General features: G+C 47.2%; 1 protein-coding gene across 4 annotated transcripts in view; it reads right to left on the bottom strand.

Moving 5' to 3' along the window:
• Positions 1 to 20,224, bottom strand: part of asxl2 (ASXL transcriptional regulator 2) — a 50,476-nt gene that overhangs the window by 14,434 nt on the left and 15,818 nt on the right. The window contains exons 3-6 of one of the 4 annotated variants that reach the window (XM_048985070.1): positions 19,484 to 19,592; positions 12,238 to 12,379; positions 5,610 to 5,734; positions 1,091 to 1,211 (exon numbers count right to left, since the gene is read on the bottom strand). In XM_048985070.1, coding sequence (XP_048841027.1) covers positions 1,091 to 1,211; positions 5,610 to 5,734; positions 12,238 to 12,379; positions 19,484 to 19,592 — 497 coding nt within the window. The other 3 variants (XM_048985071.1, XM_048985072.1, XM_048985073.1) reach the window with 3 other exon arrangements.

Raw genomic sequence — 20,224 nt, 5'->3', positions numbered from 1 at the left:
GAAGGGGTTACTGAGGCGACTCCTCCCTAGGATTTCCACTTGTTTACAGAAAGTTTCCTCTTTTACATTTGGATGATTTCACACCGCGAATTAGGACACATGTGGGCCCCCTTGCTTTCTTTCACGCATGGATCGAATAAATATGGACTGAAGCAGATCTTGTCACATAACTTTCAGTAAACAAAACTGTGGAAAATCTCCATGTCTCTGTTGTGTTTGAATGACCGACACGCACAGGTCACACAGACACAACAATTTGGAGTTTGATGAAAATGATGTCACTCAACCGCTGCAGACCCTTAAGGCTACAGTACATGGACACGCAAAGTGTAAACGGGCCCCTGATAAAGCCCTTGTTCCTGTCCCGTGTTGCGTTCCCATTGACTGTTCCAAGCGGAGCCGGATCTGCACAGGTTTTGGTAAAAACAGGCAGATTCTTGAGGTATTATGCAGATGCTACAGGGGACAAAGAGCAGTGACAGAGGTAGGCCTAACTTGATCCCAGGACCCCAGGATTAAGGAGGAGCGGCCCAGGAAGCGAGTGACCAAAGGAGGGACGAGGCTAACGTAAGCGAGACTGCACTGCGTAAGCCAGGGAAAGTCTAGCACCATCTCCAGAGCAGTGATCCCGGTGCCAGTCATCTCCCCATCCATCCATCTAGGAAATGAGTGCAGGGGAAAACCACAAGCCAAGACGCATAAAAAGCAGCAAAATAAATTAAATGGGAGCCATAATACGAGTAAATTAAAGCATCACGTTTAAATGGCCACCGATCTGAAATGGATTCTTCAATCAGGCTATAAAAGGAAGAGCATGAAACCGGATTCTAGTGTCATAACTCAATACCCTGCTGGGTGTGAACATAAAAAACAGCATCGCAACACTAAACTGGTTCAGGACTGGAGAGGTACTGCTTGCATCCTCCTGGACCCTTTATCCAGGTGCGATTCTGGGATTTTTTACGGGCCATATTTTACTCAGAGGAACCAACCTTATCATCTGGGAGCCAAATCAGCTGGGGTCAGTGGCTCTGTGGCCCCGCCCCCAGAACGCACCCATGACTTAATCATTAACATGCCCAGTGCTTACCGGTCTTGGCGGCTATGGGACAGGTCATGTCCTTGACGCTCTTGAAGATGATCCGGGGGTTAGAGATCGGGGTAATCCCACCCTGCCGGCGCTGGTTCTTCTGCTGTTGCTGCTTCAGGGCCTACATGCGGGGGTATGGGGGGGGGGGGGGGCGGGGGGGGGACATGGAGAGAAGATGGGTGAGAGCGTGGCCACAGGCTGAGGGCCGCCTGCCTTCCTCCCTCCCTCTCCCAAGACGTCTTGTAGCACCTGGTGAAGGTGAGACATCTGATGTTCCAAGGCAGCGGCGTTACACCCCCTGCCCCGTCCCCCTCACTGCAGGAGTGGTGTGTGACGTTTCAGAGGGACAGGTGTGAAAAATCACCATGCTAAGCATCCACAGAGAAACCACAAGGCTGGCTGGTTTCATCAAAACTCCCCAGATCCTCGAGGCAGCTTCCCAACACGCTTCCGGTTTACATACAATGGACCAGCTTCTCCGGACTGCCACTATGTCTGGTCTATAAAAATGAGGCACTTGTACTGAACACAGGCAGGTGTGCCCAGACTAGGCATATGGGAAGCATTATACCGTTTAAAAAGTATAATCCAGCTATATGCAATATCCAAAAGAAAAAAAAAAACAGGTATGACAAATGAGATATGGATAATTATGTGCTAACAAAAACAGGCGGCTGATTAGAATGAATCGTTTTCTCTGAATATCCCGCCATTGCCATGAAAGCGATTCCCCTGACAGGCTGCCCTGCTCCCTGTAGCATCTCCCATCAGTTACATCACCATCACTTGAGGAATTCACTTCAGGGTCTACAGCATTCAATAAAAGCACCGACTCATCTGACAGACACACGGAAACCGCTGAGGAACGCCTTTGAAGTCCGGGATGACTGCTATCTCCAAGGTCCCCCCCGAGCAGATACCAGCGTCTACATGCAGATGGCCCAGCACACGTCCAAAAAAGGTCTTTGAAGGCCAGCATGCTTTCAGAACGAGAATATCCAGATCGGAGCGTCTGCAGAGCTGCCCTTGGGCAGATGGGCCTGTTCATCGAGACGCTCATTCTCTCCCTTTCAGTTGGTTTCCGCCAACACTGTAATTACTCATAAAACCGCAGCTACTAGACCAAAAAAAAAGAGAAAATTTTTATAGGAAGACAAATTATTATCTTTCCCTTTAATTAAACAAATGGTTTCTGGAGCGCTCTGTGAAGGAAGTCAGCGAATCACATTGTGTAACGTGTGTGGTAATTAGCATTTTAATTAAGCACGCTAGAAGAGCGCCGCGCCTCATTAGATAAGAGACGCCGGAAAGCGAGAGCAGCCCGTCCCTGCAGAAAAACGTGAATTGTCAATAAGCCGGATCTCGGAAAAACCGGCACGACCTCAATAGTTTTAACGACAGTCCTGTGGATGGTGGAGATCAGGTGGAGATCGACAGAGCGCTGGTGTCAGCGAAAATGCGGCACAACACCATAGCCTGAATGGCCCACTTTGGCATTCAAACACACATGTGCAGATCTATACTGAAACAGAAAAACACGTTAGCGCATGCTGACCGCAGAAAGCACACGGAAGTTGCATTGAGGAACAAGGCCGTCCTCGCTGCTGGCAAACGGCCCGAGACCGTGTGTTTCAGGATGTGTTGCTATGGGCTGTTAGTCTTGAGAAGATGCCGGGGGCACCTTCGTTCCTGCTCTGAATGAAGGCAGAAAGCCTATGCTGCATTGCACGTCTGTCATAATCACGGGCAAAAAAACAGCAGCATTAAATACTGTAAACACTTACATGTGTGCAGATGCAGGTTTGGCTCTGTACTTCACGCCTCGTTGGTAGCAAGCTTTGTTTGTTTCGCCATTTAGTTAGAAGCAGAAGTTTAGTCTGCCTTTGGTTTTTCCGAAGCTCTTTCGCTTTTTTATGTCACAGCGTTGCAGTGGACCAACGCATGGTCCTCACAAAACAGAGAAAAGCTGCCATCAAACGCGGTTTGACCGTCAGGTGTCTCCTGCCGTTATGCTGTTATTTGCATATTAACTAACCACAAACGAAGTCTTGGTTACATAGCGATCTCATGCTCGTTCATCATTAATGAATTGTGATGCATGTTATTTGAAGCAGTTACTGTATCTGTTAATCTTGTAAACCTTTGCGAGCTACTGAAGGAACAAGTAATGAATAACACAAGTGAAATACTGATCTCGTGTTTGCTCATCTTTAATGAATCATGATGCATCTTTTATCTCAAGTAGCTACTATATTTGCTCATGATTTGTGCTTCAGTAGGAACTGAGTTCCAACCAAATGTTAGCATAGCGTACCTCCAGGGCAGGATGAGGTTTCGTACTTGAACCACAAAAGTTGCTGAACGTTAACACATGAACATTCGCATCCTGTGACTGCTCGCATCTTGCACTGAGCATGACGCAGGTCCCTCGCACAGCTGTGCAAGCCACATACAACAAGACCAGTAAGAAATGATACGCCGTTCATCAGTGAACGGGATAATTCAGAGCAACAGAAGGGAGATGATGGGAGAGGAGAGCAGAGACAGAACTGCACTGGCGTGCTCATGCAGCCTCTGCACTGCAGACACGTGGAACCTGCCTTTGGATGCAGCCTGATGCAGCTTAGTGCGCAGTCGGTGGGAGTGTTCCAGTGTCGCAGGGCAGGAGAATTGGCTGAGATATCGGCACTGTTCTTGAGAGCAGCTCACGCAGATCTTCAGCCATGAACTATGTTGCCTCTCCCTAAGGTAACCATGATGCCGTGCGCCCTCATCAACGCGCCATGTGCACCATGACACTAACTCACAACAACTCACTACCCCAAAGCATCAGTCACATTATAACACATATATTAAAACAGTCTTAAGAAACTTCCTGTTTAAGCCATGCAGACACTAATATGGGGCAGTATTAGCAATCTTCAAGGAACTCTTCACAATATGTAAATGTTGAATAAAGTAGCTTGAAACTTACATCTGCCTCAAGTGGGGATTATCCTCCAAGATTCCACAATACACTATCCATCCACTCACCTACCCATTCTTTCATCTCTCCACTTCCATCGAGCCTGCTGTGTATCCCAGGCAGCTCAGGGTGCAAAGCAGGGGACACCAGCTGCTCATGCCGATCTATAGCTGAACTGTCTATTCACCTCTTATACAGGACACACTGGCCAGCTGGCAGCCAGCCTCTCACATAGAATCTACGGTTCAACTGTCTATCCAAGATTTCTGACTTGTGCAATACTTGCTAATTTCCCTTGGCAGATTTGCACAAGATCTCACAAAACATTCAAAGAGTATTTCCACAGACTGTCAATAGGGTTTAAGTCAGGTCTCTGACGAGGTGATTATGCTACTCCAACAGCACTCAGCCCTGCGTACAATAACAGAGTTCCCATTCTTGTGTAAATGTGTAGAAATGTGTAAAACATTTAAGTAGACCTGCAGTTCTTGCAATGGTCCACTTGTCTTTTTAACACAATTTTAATTTGCACGGCCTTTACTATGAGAATCAGAGAACTATCTGAATAAGCACATGTTAGACTAGTTAGTAATGTCCTTGTAGCATCATGCCACGCTGACTAAAAACAGCAGGTCCCATGAAGCTGGGATGTGCACACACATAGATGCACGTTATAAGATGAATTCATCAATGTTTCAAAAGCTGCAAGCCAGTTAAAGACTGTCCCTGCAAATTCCAATATTACCTCTAGAGCAGATATCAGAGAAAAGATTACATGGACATCGTTATACGTGGATGCAAAACGGCATGTGTGACAGAAACTAAAGCAGAGAAGAGGACGGGGCGATGGGTAGGGGGGACGGTCAAGCACGAAGAGGCCCGAAATGCGGCAGTGATGAAATATGATTCAAAGAAACCAGTCGGAGATTCGAGTCACTGCAGCAGACATGGAGAGGCTCCATAGCGCCTTGACTTTTGGCCATGAAAGGATTAATACTTGCTCTGCAGTACATATATACCTGTAGATTCCAGCCTCCTGCGCTCCACTGGTAGGCTTTCAAAAAGGAGAAATGTTTTTGTTTACAAGGGAAAGAACATCAGACATAAGGCTTATGACACTGAAGGCGGCAAGTTCAGCAGCACCGAGCGCGTCTGTGCCGCCAGTGCCAAAGCACTGTACCACTAGGTCATCTGGGGGTCACTGCATGATTCAGAGGACTCTTAATTTGTTATATTTCTCTAAAATAACCACATTCCTGGGAAGGAAAATGGGGAGCAGGAGAAGAATTAAATTAACATCCTAGAAGAACTGAAGGCAAACCAGAGGAGAAGCTGAAAGTGAAGACGTTATTGTGACAGAGGCATATTCGGGGCAAAAAAAACAAAAATAATGTTAAAGGTGAAAAAAAAACCATTTGAACTGATGCAATGAGATGAAGTTTAAGTTGCACAATCAGCTGAAAAGGGAAGTGCTGGGTATTGGATGAGAGAGTGCTGCCCAGAGCACAGGGGCCTGCAGCGAGCAACGGGGAGGGGGCAAGGACACAGCCGTACCTGTTTGAGCGCCTTCTTGCTGTGCTTCTGCGAAGAGGACAGCAACTTGCTAGCTCCTGCAGTTACGGAGGGTGAGGAGCACCGTGTCTGTGGTGAGGAAGGCTGGGACTGCAACTTGGAGGGTACTGCAAGACACAAGGCACAGCACAGGGCACAGTGTGACAAAGAGAACACAGCATGACACAGGGCCCAGTGAGCAGAGGACACAGCTTCACACAGAAAACATAGTGTAACAAGACCCAGTGAGCACAGAGAACACAGTATGACACAGGACCCACTGCACACAAAAAACATAGTGTAACACAGGGCCCTGTGAGCAACGAGAACACAGCGTAATACAAGACTCTGTGAGCACAGAGAACACATCATGACACAGAGAACACATGGTGTAACACAGGCCCCAAGGGAACATTCTGTACAAGAACCTGCGCTTTATGCGCCTCAATGCCCTGTGGCATGTCCAGCTCATACATAACACAAGGCATGTGGATCAGCTGGTGAAATTGGCGATTTTAACAACAGGCAATAATTAAATTAAGGGCCTGGTGAATAAGACCACAGGTGTCTGCAAACCAGCCTTGCTGTAGAGCTTTGCAGAAAGGTGAAAAGCTACATTAAATATACATCCGTATGAATGAGGGAAGTCCCTCTGGATAAAAGCAATGGATAAGCATGTGAAAATTAAACAGATGGTGAGAGAGATAGGAATCCCAACCTCTGACATCATACATGTGCCCTGTATGAGCTAAGACATCATAGGATTCCAGTCTCTGCTTCCTTTAAATATTAACACGTTTAAGCTGATGCTTTTTCCCAAAGCGGAGGCATGAGAGAGCATCTGACCTATTTAAAGAGCTGGATGCTTCACTGGAATTATTCAGGTTAAGAAGCTGACTTATTAACTGCAGACATATCAGGGTGCTGCCTGGTACTTTACCGATGCTGCCTCACTAAGTGTGTCACATGGCAGACCGCATGGCCGATCACATGATGCGTCACATGGCTCTCATGCAAAGTACAGGACATAATTAACCAGCCAGTGCTCTTATCACGGTACCGAAGAAGCTGGCCAACAGAACACTTGGAATTCGCCAAAAGCAAAGCGTTATAAGGGATACAATAAAAGTCTGTCAGCTTGAGTGGAAATTGAGGGTCTCAGACTTTGAGGCAGAAGCTCCTTGAGAGCATCATGGTCACAGTCCAGCAGAGACTCGCTCCAGCATGGGATGCTCTCCTGAAGAGCTTCACCAGCTGGCAGGTGCAACCACAGGCAGGAGGGGAGAGTCGGAAGGGCGGCGCTCCAGCCTCAGGCCTCATATGGAGGAGGATTCTGGTTACCATTTAGCCAAAGCTGCCAGAAGGGGTTTCCCAGTTTACTGAGGATTTAGATTTTTCATCCAATCTCCCAAACCCCAGCCATCCAATCTGAGCATTTAAGGACCAAAATAAAACAGGAGGGAGAGGATAAGAATATGGGGTCATAAGTACAGAACTTTCAGAACTGTGTTTGACTCCTATAACAAAGAAGCAAACAGCCAAGATGCATCTAATGAGGTGACACACATGATAACCTTCAGTACTGGAAGATGAGGTCAGAGCAGCCCTGAGATTAAGCGGCGGGACCCACAAAATTAAACAATATATCTATGCTATGGATCAATCAACGTAGATTTGAGGCCTACAGGGAAAAGGGAAATGCTGAATGTTCAAGCTGGATTGAGCAAAGGCCAGACAATGAGAGACAAGATACAAGGAATAACAGAGGCAGACAAGCATGCAAATGATCACTGTGCACCGTACATAGAATATGAAGTGAGGGAAGTTGGACTGAAAGGTGACAGCTGTGGACTCAAGATTGTATGAAGATACATCAACTTTTGATTGGCTGATGAAAATGAAGAAAAAGTGACTTTGAGGAAGAGACACCGTGGAAGAGATGGAACTATGGGTAAACAAGAAGAAAACAAAAGCTATAGATACATGGAAGGTGGCAAACTTTAGTGCTGATGGTCAAAACAAAAGGATGTATACAGATTTTAACTTGGAACAACAAAGGAGTTGTTCCACCAGTCAAGAAGTACATCGCAGATTGGCATTAGGTAAAGCTGCAGTGGAAGGCCTGGAGAAAAATCTTCAAAAGTACTGAGGACAATCTACAAACTGAGATCAGAATCAATCAGGACACGGCATATTTTATGGTTAGCTATGCATGTGAAAGCTGGACAATGAAGAACTATGACAGGGAGAGTATTCATGCCTTTGAACTTCGGTGGAGTTGAAAAACACCGTGGACTGAAGGAATCAGATGAGTCAAGTCTGAACTTCCACCTCAAGTACAAGTGACCAGGCTGAAACTGAAACTGTCTTATGATGCACAATACAAGAACACAATAATGTTCTCATAGTTGGAGATCCCAGGGGAACAGTACTCGATCATCACGACATTGGACATTCTTCAGGGCAGCCTGAAGACCCATACAGGAGGAAAAATGTTTTGGAGGAGTGTTGTCTTTGGTCATCGGGAGATAACATCGACAAGAAGTTCTCTGAAGGCAAGCGGAACCTCATTGGTGAACATTACAAAAAAATAATAAAATGACATAAACCTGCACAAGTCTACAGCTAAAGAATGATCTAGTTCTGACTAAAAGAACTTAATTTTATAATAGGTTATAAATCTAGGGGTTTTAGGAGTCCACCTCTCCCATTATAATCCTACAACTAGCAACCTTGTGGATATCTGCCATTTCCACCAGATGAAACTGCAAGTTCATTTGATGTAACCGTTTGAATTCACACACACACACACACGCACACACACACACACACACGCACACGCACACGCACACACACACAAAAGTTGGTCTTCCTATCTATATGGCGACCATCCATTCACTTCTATGGGAAAAACCCTAATCCCAATGACCGAAACCCTTAACCCCTACCCACCCCTAACCTTAACCATAAGTAACCAACCCAAATACAAGACTTTTGGCACTTTTACTTTTACTTGAATGTGCCCTGCGATGGGCTGGCCCCCCCATCCTGGGTTGTTCCCTGCCTCGTGCCCATTGCTTCCGGGATAGGCTCCGGACCTCCCGCGACCCAGTAGGATAAGCAGTTTAGAAAATGGATGGATGGATGGATGGATGGATGGATGGATGGATGGATGGATGGATGATCGCATTCACAGATTTTTATAAAATTGAGGTTATCCAAATGGGGACCTGAAGAAGTGTCCCCAAAAGTAAGGAAGTTTCAGGTTTTACCGCACTTTGGCGACAATGTGGTCCTCAAATGTGATCTACGCAAACCCCCCCCCCCACACACACAAACACACACACACACAATCTCAGTTCCAGATTCAGTCAGACCCCTGCTGTGAAGTAAGTATAAAGGTTGTGACAAGGGCAACTTTCCAAAGCTGTCACCTATTTCCGCTGAACCTCACGCGTTTTCGATTAGCCGCACATGGGCTGCATGGAGATCAAAGGCAAGGCGCTGTAAGGGCACTGATGTCCAAGCGGCATGGCAATCTAATACAAATGTGCAAGCCCTCTCCTCCAGTGTCATCCCGCTTGCTTTCACTTCCTTTGTCTTTCCTTTTGCCTGTTTTTGTATTATTCTGTCTTAATGATGTTGTAATGCATCACAGCACACCCATGTAAAACGCCCTGTGGTGATTCTGTCATTAAAGGCGCTATATAAAAATTAGTTTAATTGAACTGAATTGAAGTCTACTTACGGTATGCATTCATTTTCTATGATTTCATGTTAATGATCCAATCAGCTAATCTGCACACAAAGAGGTGAAACAGGAAATTTGATCGTATAAAAGTAGAGGAAAGGAGCCGACTGCTGGGTAAATCCCACATTTAGGTCTGGATTAAATTCATTCTGTCTGCATATAATTCATGTGAATGCTTGTGGCAAAGAAAGGTAGGAGCAAAAGTGAATACATGACATTATTCCTACAGAGTAGCAGGAATTAATCAGTCAGAAATTTTCTGCTCTGTTATTTTATTAAATTAAAGCATATGAATGAAATTCCTGCGACATTCCAATAACTTGGAGTCCAACTACAGTTGCTATAAATTCATGTTTTTCAGCACATCACCAATCATACATGTCGCACACCTGCCGCACACGCAGACGCACCATTTTCAAACATAACGTGGACTGATCTGCAGGGCAGTATGTAGTTCACTGGCAGAGCAATCTGTGCCTGGAAGGAAATGGGGTTGAATCCCTTGACTAGCAGGGCAATCATATCACTGTCAGGCCTTCCAGCGAGTGAGCTGGATGTTGAGGAACCCTGCTCTCAGAACTGAAGCTTTATTCACTTCCACATCACCTTGAACGAAAACCTCTGAAACGTAAATAAATGTAAATCGCCCGGATCCTAATTAGAAATTAGCTTTACACATCCGTAGAGCACTGCACACACAGGGCAGGCCGGTCATGTGATCCAGAGTGGTCATGTGATCTCCACGGCAAACAGAGCAGAGGGGACCACCGGCCAGATGCACATCTGCTCACCAGGCGCTTTGTGTAATCATAACAATACCGCTGGGAGACACTGCCATGCTCTGATGTACTTCTGATTTTGTGGAGCAAACTAGAAATTTCAGCACTAACATCATAACATAAAGGTGAAATCTATCTCCACAGGCAGACTGACGGCCAGACAGGCGCAATCAAACCCAGCTTCAGAGTCCTGTATTCACAGCGCGGCTCACAGCTGCTCTTCCCCTTGCTTTCCACACTGCTAACCAAAAAAAGAAATCCTTTCCTCTTTGCTCAAATTCGAGAACTTAGCTTTTAAAGGCACAGTAACGGTAGATTTGCAGTCAACGGGAAAAAAACATCGTCTTGCTCACATCACAAAATAAAAAGCGATTCCTCAGCAGCGAAGATCATCTGTTTAAAAATCAATATCTATGAGTGTCAGTATGGAAAGCTTCTAGCTGGCAGACCTTCGACAAACTGTCACGGCAGATGTTTATTCAAGATAGATGCCTTTCTGGGTGTCATCAAGTACAACACTGATATTAAAGACAGGTGTCCATAACAGAGTAACTACATGTGTTCTCTGGTTCTTGGGACAGTACCAGCAGCAGGACGAGCTCAGGGAATCTGCCAGGCTTGGCTGCGGCTTCCCGTTTTTATGGCCCGAACGTTCTCCGGTCCGCCTGCTACCTTATATGATTCATACATTATTTTATACTCTCCTCAATAATGCAAATCAGGGAGAGAGTCCAGCATTGTTCCGATACTGGTGCTTTATTTTTCAGTGGTTTGTGTGGTCCGTTACCCAGGGGGAATTAATTCACTCATAAACACAAGCAGACCACCCACATTAAACGACCTGTCAGTAATACCTCTTAAATTAATATAAGCAGATTTGCAGCAGCCATCTGAACAGCCATCAAAGGCATGACTGTATTAACCCTCTTGTCAGTAATTATCTGGGCTGTAAATGAGCCTTGGCTACAAACACACGCTAACGGGGTGAGTATACAGGGTACATACCGCCTGTGCAGACAGGGAAAACCAGCAACCTGACAAATTCCCCACTAAAATATGCCCAGTCTCCACTGCGCAGGACTTACATGGAAGATGGTCCACCAGCTGCTGTCTACTGAACATTTTCTGTCACCTTGCTGGATTCCGGAAGGCTCCTTCCTGAAGCTGGACCCTAACCTTCAGTCCACCCTGCTGCTTACTAACGGCATTTCTGCACAGCCTGCAGACGATCATCCGGGAGAAGCAGAATGCCGTGTAGTGACGGCAGCTGGCTTTCGGGTGACGTTAATGTTAATGTCGAACATCCGTCCATACATTTGTGTCTGAGGAAGTGGTCACAGATGTTATCGGAGGCACTGCTTCCTGTTCTGGGTGCTTGTTTGGCGAAAAAAAAACACAAAGCAAAACAAAACGAGCCGTGTGTGCAATTAGCGCGTTTAACTCGTCGTGAGAATGGCTCCACCGCCAAGCTGACGCACCGACAGATGTACCGACGCGCCATTTATCGGGCTTGGCTGCAGGCTGCAAAAACAGCGCATTGAGCAGCTGCTGCTACGGCCTTCCATAGAGCGCTGGGGATGTGGCTCCTTCCCCATCACACACAGCGTTTGCAGCATTCATCCTCTGTGAGGTGTTGCCAGGGGAACAAGGCCTGGTGCTGCTGACCTTCGGCTTTCGCACAGAACTCTGATCATGGGCCGGTTCTGCCGAAGCCAGCACCCACACCTGACCTTCGTACCTACCTGCAGCTGGTGGTTTTGTACACAGAATTCTGTTGGAGTCTCGGCCCGCTCGGAAGGCCAGGAAAACATTCCCATTATGGATTTATATAACCAAATTTGCCATCATGTCAACAAAATAAAACATACTAAAATTTCACTATCTAGGTATTTAAGTGTGGGGGTTTAAATCCCAGGGTCAGCAGAGTGATTTCACTGTTGGGCCCTTGAGCAAGACCCTTAACCCCCAAATGCTCCAGACACTGTCTGATCCTGCAGTTGTATGTTTTGGATGAAAGCATCTGATAAATAAGTGAAATGCATTTGAACAAGACCGGAGACCCCAGCAGGCACCTGAGCCTGGCCGGAGTGGCATTTCTTACCTCTTCTCTTCCACTTGCCCTTGCCACCCTCCTTGGGGTTGCTGCCATTTTCCGGGCTCTGGGAGTCCGAGGCAGTGTTAGAGTCGCTGGTTTCCTCTGAGGCCTCCTCTAACAGGTCCTTCGTGCCGTCCAAGATGTCTTTCTGTTGGAAATGCAACACACGTCACCTCTGATTAATGACGCGAAAGGCAAGATGGCGACAACGACGCAATGCAGCCAAGCTCAAGGGGTCAAAGGTCACGCTGCTGGGAGCAGCATCTCAAAAGAATGACTGTATAGTAGCTTCACTGTTGATCTATGCTTTACAGAATCACAGTATAAAATCAGATACAACCAATTCATCATAAATGTTCTCACCCAGTGAGACAAACTCAAACTAAAGAGGTGTGGTATGTGGGCTGTGCCTGTGACCAGAAGATTGCTAGTTTAAATCCCATGGCCAGCAGAATGACTTCACCATGCTCTCCCCATAGTATGGATGAAAGCAACCATTAAAAATTTTTTTTTTTAAAGTAAAATACTACACTGTGTGACTACCCATTCCCATGCTATTTACAATACACCCAAATGATTTTATTACTCAAAAACCATTCTTCACTACTTTAAGTGGGCTCTACACTGGGCATGCCCACCACGGCTCAGAGAAGTCGTCTGCACCAATCACGATGAAGCTTTTAAACATTAACAGGCTTTGTCCCGGTCTCACAGCTTTCTCCATTCCTGGAGGAGCGATTAGCGGAGATGTTATTCAGCCCTCAGTAAGCCGCTGACTCAGTCCGCACATCCGCGGGCCCCCGCTACAGATGCCACCATGGCAGCTGGGGGCGGAGACAGATGACATATGAAGCGGACGGTCTGCAGAGAGCGGCGATACCCGACGGCCGGTGGACATGTGACCGCGATGTCCTGTAAGTCAGCCCCGCTAAATAAAAATGCGTTTTCCCAACAGAGACTGCATTGTTACAGCCCAATATTATGGTCTCTAAAACATCCCTGGATCCTGTCATCCCCGCTGCATCTACCATACAGGCAGGATTTTGCCTAGGTGTACATACTTAGGGATCTTTCAAATGTCAAAGCAGCTCCCAGGGAAAAAAAACCTGCTTCTGGGTTGTTCTTTCGATTGTCTTAAAACCCACATTATAAGTCACTTCTTTGTTGTTCATGGTCGGAAAAAAAATCTCGTCTTAGGTCAGGAGAAAAACCACTGTGGGCGAGAGGTGGTAGAAGAGCGACCGGGTGCTGGAGACAAGACAGCTGCTGTCAGCCTGAGCCGCCAATCACCCTGACAGGCTGGGGCTTTGAACAGAGAAGCTTGCAGTGGTGGGGGGGGGGTGGGACGACACGCGTCACCCTGCAGTAGGGGCACGTTTAGCCCTCACCAACACAAACGGGATGCCAAAATGACCTCTTACATCATCCTCTGATCTGAAGGACGGACAGCTGCCAGTGTTAGACTGTTTGGACACTGACTGCAGAGCATGGACAGGGTCAGGAATACATTTATGACTCAGGTGCCACTTTAATAAACAAGTAGCTGAAACAATTATATTTTAAATCAGAGATATTACGCCCACTGGCTGTTCCAAAGTGAACTGTCAGTTATATGATATATGATTCTCCCAGCGCTCTTATCATATGCTTGACATGATCCAGGGATTGGAAGCTTCAAAAGCTTTAAACAGGCCGAAACTGGGACAGAAAATCCAATTTCCATCATGACAGTGAATATTGTCTCATGATTTGACAATGCTGACAACTGTACATGGCAGACTAAATTAAAATCTTTATCTGAATATGACAAGTTATTCTTTATTTTTCTTTTTTTTCTATTTGATCTGTCAGGGAGGAGTACGATATCTTAATTAAAACATCATACAAAGGCATACAGATAGGCTCGCTGTGTCATTTAACACAGTAACAAAACTGTGTTGTAAGTCATATTTTCTAATTTTGGTTTTGTCAGCTAGATCTCAGAAATCCTGTCCATCCATCCATCAATCCATCCATCCAGTCAGTCAGTCCAACCATCAGCCCATCCATCCATCATCCATCCATCATCCATCCATCCAGTCAGTCCAACCATCAGCCCATCCATCCATCCATCCATCCCAGTGAACCCAACCATCAGCCCATCCATCCATCCATCCATCCATCCATCCAGTCAGTCCAACCATCAGCCCATCAATCATCCATCCATCCATCCATCCATCCAGTCAGTCCAACCATCAGCCCATCCATCCATCCATCCCAGTGAACCCAACCATCAGCCCATCCATCCATCCATCCCAGTGAACCCAACCATCAGCCCATCCATCCATCCATCCATCCATCCATCCATCCATCCATCACACGGTGACAGAAAGACAAAACCAAACCAAATAGTGCCACGAAAAGGTAGTGAGACATCTACAGAAACTTCCTGAACAATACTTTGGGCTTCCTGTCATACAACAGGCTCACCTTACATGCCATTTCTGCTACACAGCACAGTGTCAGCCAGCCTGGCCTGTCACATTCTAGGCTAACAGACCTCCTAAGGCTAACAGGCTAACAGACCTCCTAAGGCTAACAGGCTAACAGACCTCCTACGGCCTTAGCATCTTGGGAAATTTTTCCCTGCATATATTTTTCTTGAAGATTAGCCTCATCCAGCCCCGTATATGGACATCCAGATTATTAGGTGAAGACAGACCGCGCATCCAGGCTTTGTTACAAAGAAGAGTTCAGGTTCCCCTTCTAGTGTGATGAGCTGCTGGAAATCCATCCACCTGACAATACGTCCTTTCATAGAGGAGCAGGAAGAATGAGCCAGAGAAACTGCTAGAATGTCAGATTCTGAAGGCTCAACCAGACCAGCCTGACACCGGGGACACTGGGAAAAGGGAGCTCTTGACATGCAGCCATGTTTTCTGGGCTTTGGTGAGGTAAGACACATACTTTTTATAGAAACAGCTGTGATCACGTGGCGGTCTGGGGGATGAACCTGTGTTTCTGGAAGCAGGATTAGCTGTACAGTCCATTGCGGCTGAAACATCCGTTAATCTTTTCAATAAACTTAGTCTTCTTTCCAAATAAGAGCTTGAGCTCATCTCAAGCTGAAAACCTTGGCACGCCCTTCACTAGCAGATCCACAGCAGATATGAAGTCAGGCTACACAGCTTCCAGGTCGTCCCGCTTCCCCGAGAGCAGATCCTCCCCCATGCAGTCACTGCGTCGGTCTGACTTGTGACTGGAGTGTGGTTCTTTGCCAGTGAGATGCCCTTTCCTTGCTTACTTTACTCCCAAATTCCCCCTGCTACTCTAATGTACCTTGTGACAGCTTCAGTGTGACGTTCAGGGGAACAGCGGGCTCCAGGGATATAGCCCAGCTGGCCTTTAGTTTATCGATCAGCCCCTTAACTGCCAGTGACCACCCCAGGCTCATTCACTGGTTGGCTGTAAGCTGGGTCAATTCTTACCTTCGACAGTAACCAAGTGCGAAACCTTAAAGCTGCTGGTGAGCCTAAATGTCTCCCCCTACAGGAAGATGCCCCAATTGTCATTTACATTTTATTAACTTCAGACACTTGTATCCAAAGCCATGTACAACTTTGAGACAGTCCCTCGGGCAACTGGGGATTAAAGGACCTTGCTCCATGAAATCACACAGTCCAACAGTAAAACCACTCTACTGACCCTGGGATTAGAACCAGCAACCATCTGATCATAAGCACAGCATCCGAACCCTCTGAGCTGCATATCACTGTTCATACACACTGCAATCTTCAGGACTGTAGCCCATCTGAATATGGCTTCTCTGAGAAATGCTTGTTGGCACCGAGAGATACAGAGACACAGCTCGGTACTGTCGGAACACTGCAGCAAACTGTGCACTCAGGCCTGCTGGGGCACTCTAAAAATCTGTATACAATATATACCATATGTACATAAGCACCACATATAACACGGAAATGTACTAGAAAAAAGAGAAGTAACAGCCAATATAGTGTATTTTAGCAGGCCAAAGTTGGATGTAGATCTTCGTCTCCACTCACAGCAGTGATGGCAGAACACCGGAAGTCAGGTAGAAACCTGAACTTCCCCTGCAGGGTCAAACAGGGGACAGTGAGGATGCGAGGTGGGGGTGGATTAGCTAGGACCCACGTGGCAGATAAGTGGCTGCTTAGAGGGATCGATAAAGCCACGGAGGGTGATTCCCGACCCCCCCGGCAGAGCAGCGCAGATCGAAACACGAACTGCATAATCACTCATCATGCAGCTCATCCGAGATGAACTCTTGCCGTTCTCCCGTTAGCAACTTGCATACTTGGACTCAAGTTGCATTGTTCCAGCTATGCAAGTTGCTAACACAGTTAGATTGAAACACAGTTAGCAACTCTGCTTTTGAGAAATACACCCCAGTGCCACAGCTTAATGCCAAAATGAAGCTCCTCCAAACCCCATGAAATCACACAGACTGAAGGCTGCTGATGTTCACCTTCTCGGCCTTTTGTAGATACTTTCTGGAAGCTTCAGCTTCGATAGGAGAGCACAGACTTTAACAGGGTACTAAAATGGCCTGAGGGCAGATGTTTGCAAGGTGATGTATGGTTCTGGGAGTCAGGGCCCTGCGATCAGAAGGTCACTGCTACAAATCCTGTCTTCGGCAGAAAAATCCCTTCTCCGCTGGGTCGTTGAGCAAGGCCGTCAGGCCCCTGAAATGCTCCAAGGACGGCAGACAAAAGGCTGACCCCGTACTCAGACCATAAGCATTGCTCTCAGCTGAATGTGTATCTCAAAGGAGACTGAGACAGGAGACGTGAAAACTAAAGAAGCCCGACGTACTTGTGCAAATGGCAAATAAAGGATTGATTCTGACAGGGCAGCCTGTCCAAGATGTGAGGTGTCTCGCTACAAAGCCGAGATGTTCTGCGTCCTGTCTGGCAGGCGGTATGGTGAAAGGACTCCACTTCCAGATATCAAAGGCATCATTTCCTCAACAATGCCTTTGGCAATCTCCAGGGTTTATCTGACGGAGCAGATAAACACATTAATGTTTGCTAGTTCTCCTTCTCGATCAAGTCAGACACGCTTCTCATGTAGCGATATCTGTAAGTAAAGGATCTGACAAGCACAGACTCTCAGTGGTCCGATACCTTTGAGATTCAGATTTGTAACCTTTGCATCTAATGCGGCAGCGTCAGTGCAGACCGACTGCAGAAATACACAGAGGCTCTTTAATTGGGGACAGGAGGGTCACTCATTTGCTTTACTCGCTACCATTTGACTTGTTGCCCTTTAGCGCAGAAACATTTAACAACAAAGCAATAAAAGCAACACCGACCGGCTTGTTCTACAAACGGTGCTGCAAAGACTGTAAGGATGGTTGCTGTAATGCTCTTAGGATCCATGAGGCCTTGCAGGATATGACATCACATGCAAATCATAAGCATTTATACACAGATATTATGTTAGTGCCCCTGAAAAAGGCTGCTCACCTGTCGGTCCATCCATTCATCCATCTAACCTTCCAAAGAGTCCATCAATCTATTATCCAGTCCAGTGACCCATATAAGTTATCCGTTTTTTGGGAAGTACAACGCTGAAATGAATTCTGGGAAATCTGAGCAAAGCCGCCCTGCTGCTCAACTTTTGAAAGATGACTTTAGGCAGATTTATACAGAGCATTTTCACTGCAGGCTCTTAGTGGAGATTTATGGCGATTCAGAGTGGGTGTGTGTGTTTGTTTACCACATTCCCACGTGAAAAGGAGACGTGAGCCTTCACTGGCGCAGCAAAATGAAGCAGATGTTAAACCAGGGTTTCTCAACCAGGCCCTCAGGGACAGCCTGGTGACCCATGTTTTTGCTCCCTCCCAGGTCCCTGCCAGAGAGTCCATGGCTTAGCAAAAACATGGACTGTCTGGGGGTCCCCGCGGGCCGGGTTGAGAAGCACTAGGTTAGGCCCAGATAAACGTATTCATTAAAAAAAGGATACCCTGTGCCATGTGGCAGCCTGCAGCTGCTGCTCCACTGTAAACAAGCCCTTTCAAACAGAATCCTGAGATGATCTAAAGGGCGAAATGGGACGGACTCACTGATTAACAAAGCATTTTACCCAATATCCTGGGAAATAGTCTGAAAGTCAGTTTTTCCAACCGTGAACATATGCTGATGATTAACAAACACTTTCCAGCAGCAGTAATGCTGCCGAATAGTGTAATAATAAAAATCATCATCATCATCATCATTGTGACCAACAGGAATTCAGAACATCCATTGGGGGGGGGCGGGGGGGCTCGGAGCTGTGTGTGGGGGGTGCTGGCATTGTAAACTAAGCTTTTCATGGATCTCAGATTATAACCATATATGTCTAAAGTGGTGCTGGAGTCTCTATATCGTTGAGGATAATGGAGAACTCCAAAGGTCGCTGGACACGGCTGAGCGAGGGCCTCTGGAGCCAACAGATTTAAGGGGAACGTGGCGCTGGCCTCATCGCGCAGGGTCCACTGGCGCAGACGGCTTACAGGAGGGGGGGAGAAGCCGCGTGCCACCGACATCACCACCACCGAGCAGGGAAGCCCAGCTCAAGGCACTGGGACTGAAGCTACCTGTGAGCTGCAATTAAACTGTGACTAGAGAGGCTGGGGGAGGGGCCATCTGAGCCCAGGGGAGAGACACACACACGCGGATCCATGGATGATCACACCTACCGATATGCTCATTAGCAGGCAGCCCCACTGACTCCCAGCACAGGCAGTAGGTGAAGGTGTGGGGGTGACAGTGGCCCCCTCCTCACCCAACCGCGCCTACGGAGAATCCCGTAGGCTGCCCCGCCCTAATCGCACGTTATACACTCGCATCACTCAGACGGCAGGCAGCCAAAAAGACACTTGCGGGTTTCAGAGTCCCAGGCAGGCAGCTCGAGGCCCATGTGGCACCCCAGGCGTGTTTCACTGTCAGCACCCCCTCCCCCCGTTTCCCAGGGGCTGGTAGTTTATCAGGAATAAAAACTACTAATTTAAAAGTGGAATTCCAAAAAAGAACAAATCAGCATAAAAACAATGGCTTGCAAAAGAATGGAGTTAAGACTGATTAATGACGCTACAGATTAAAACATGTAAAAGATCAAGTATGTTATTACACGGAGAATTCCTTCTGCATGAAACCATCATGGATACAGACACACCGAAAGCACTGCCCCATGCCCCCCACCCCCCCCCCCCCACCCCGGTGCGCGATCCAGATTGATAGTCGGCACCCACCTTGAGCGTGTAGACTCCCATGCGGCCGGGCACTTTGTAGAAGATGCCCTCTTCCCCTCGGGAATTGGTGTGCAGCATGGCGTTGAGGCAGGCCAGGGGCGAGGTCCCGCTAGGAAGGAGGGAAGGCCCGTTACTGTCCCGCCACGGCTCCAGGCTCCGCGCCGCCGCGGGAGAGCAGCGGGATTAAGCGCGGCGCCGTTTCTCCAAATCCGCGGCTCAGACAAAAGTCCTCCCTCGGAAAGGGTGCTTTACTACAGGTGACGCAACAGGCTGTTATTTCTTACTTATTCAACAGGCACATGAATCCACTGTCTAAACATGTTTAAAGTGCAATATTAACACTCCGGCTGTTTTGTCGTGGATGAAATGTTAATGTGCAACTACTAAATTCACGAATTATTATAATGTTAGTATTATCCAAATATTAACAAGCACAGCTGCCAACCATGTTCTGTTGAAGTCTACCGGGGTTATTTTACTAGCTGCATGGAATCATACAGAGTGTTTATTAAAATACTCCCGTTTCTAGCCCCTGACCAGGAGGGGGTGCTGTTCTTAGAGGGTATGAGTGAACATCACCACCTCTCCTGCCTTTGAAAAATCACCCTTTCGGCGCACGCTGGCTCGTGTGTCTTGACGCACAACAGCCAATCACTGGGAGCTTTACGTGTGAACGCGCCACGTTGGCGGCACCCTTGACGGTGTAGGCGTGTGGGGGTGTCAAAGGGGCAAACGTGACAC

This window comes from Brienomyrus brachyistius, chromosome 19 (genome assembly GCF_023856365.1).
Source record: "Brienomyrus brachyistius isolate T26 chromosome 19, BBRACH_0.4, whole genome shotgun sequence".
Classification (NCBI taxonomy): Eukaryota; Metazoa; Chordata; class Actinopteri; order Osteoglossiformes; family Mormyridae; genus Brienomyrus; species Brienomyrus brachyistius.
This window is presented reverse-complemented; position numbering and strand designations above follow the sequence as displayed.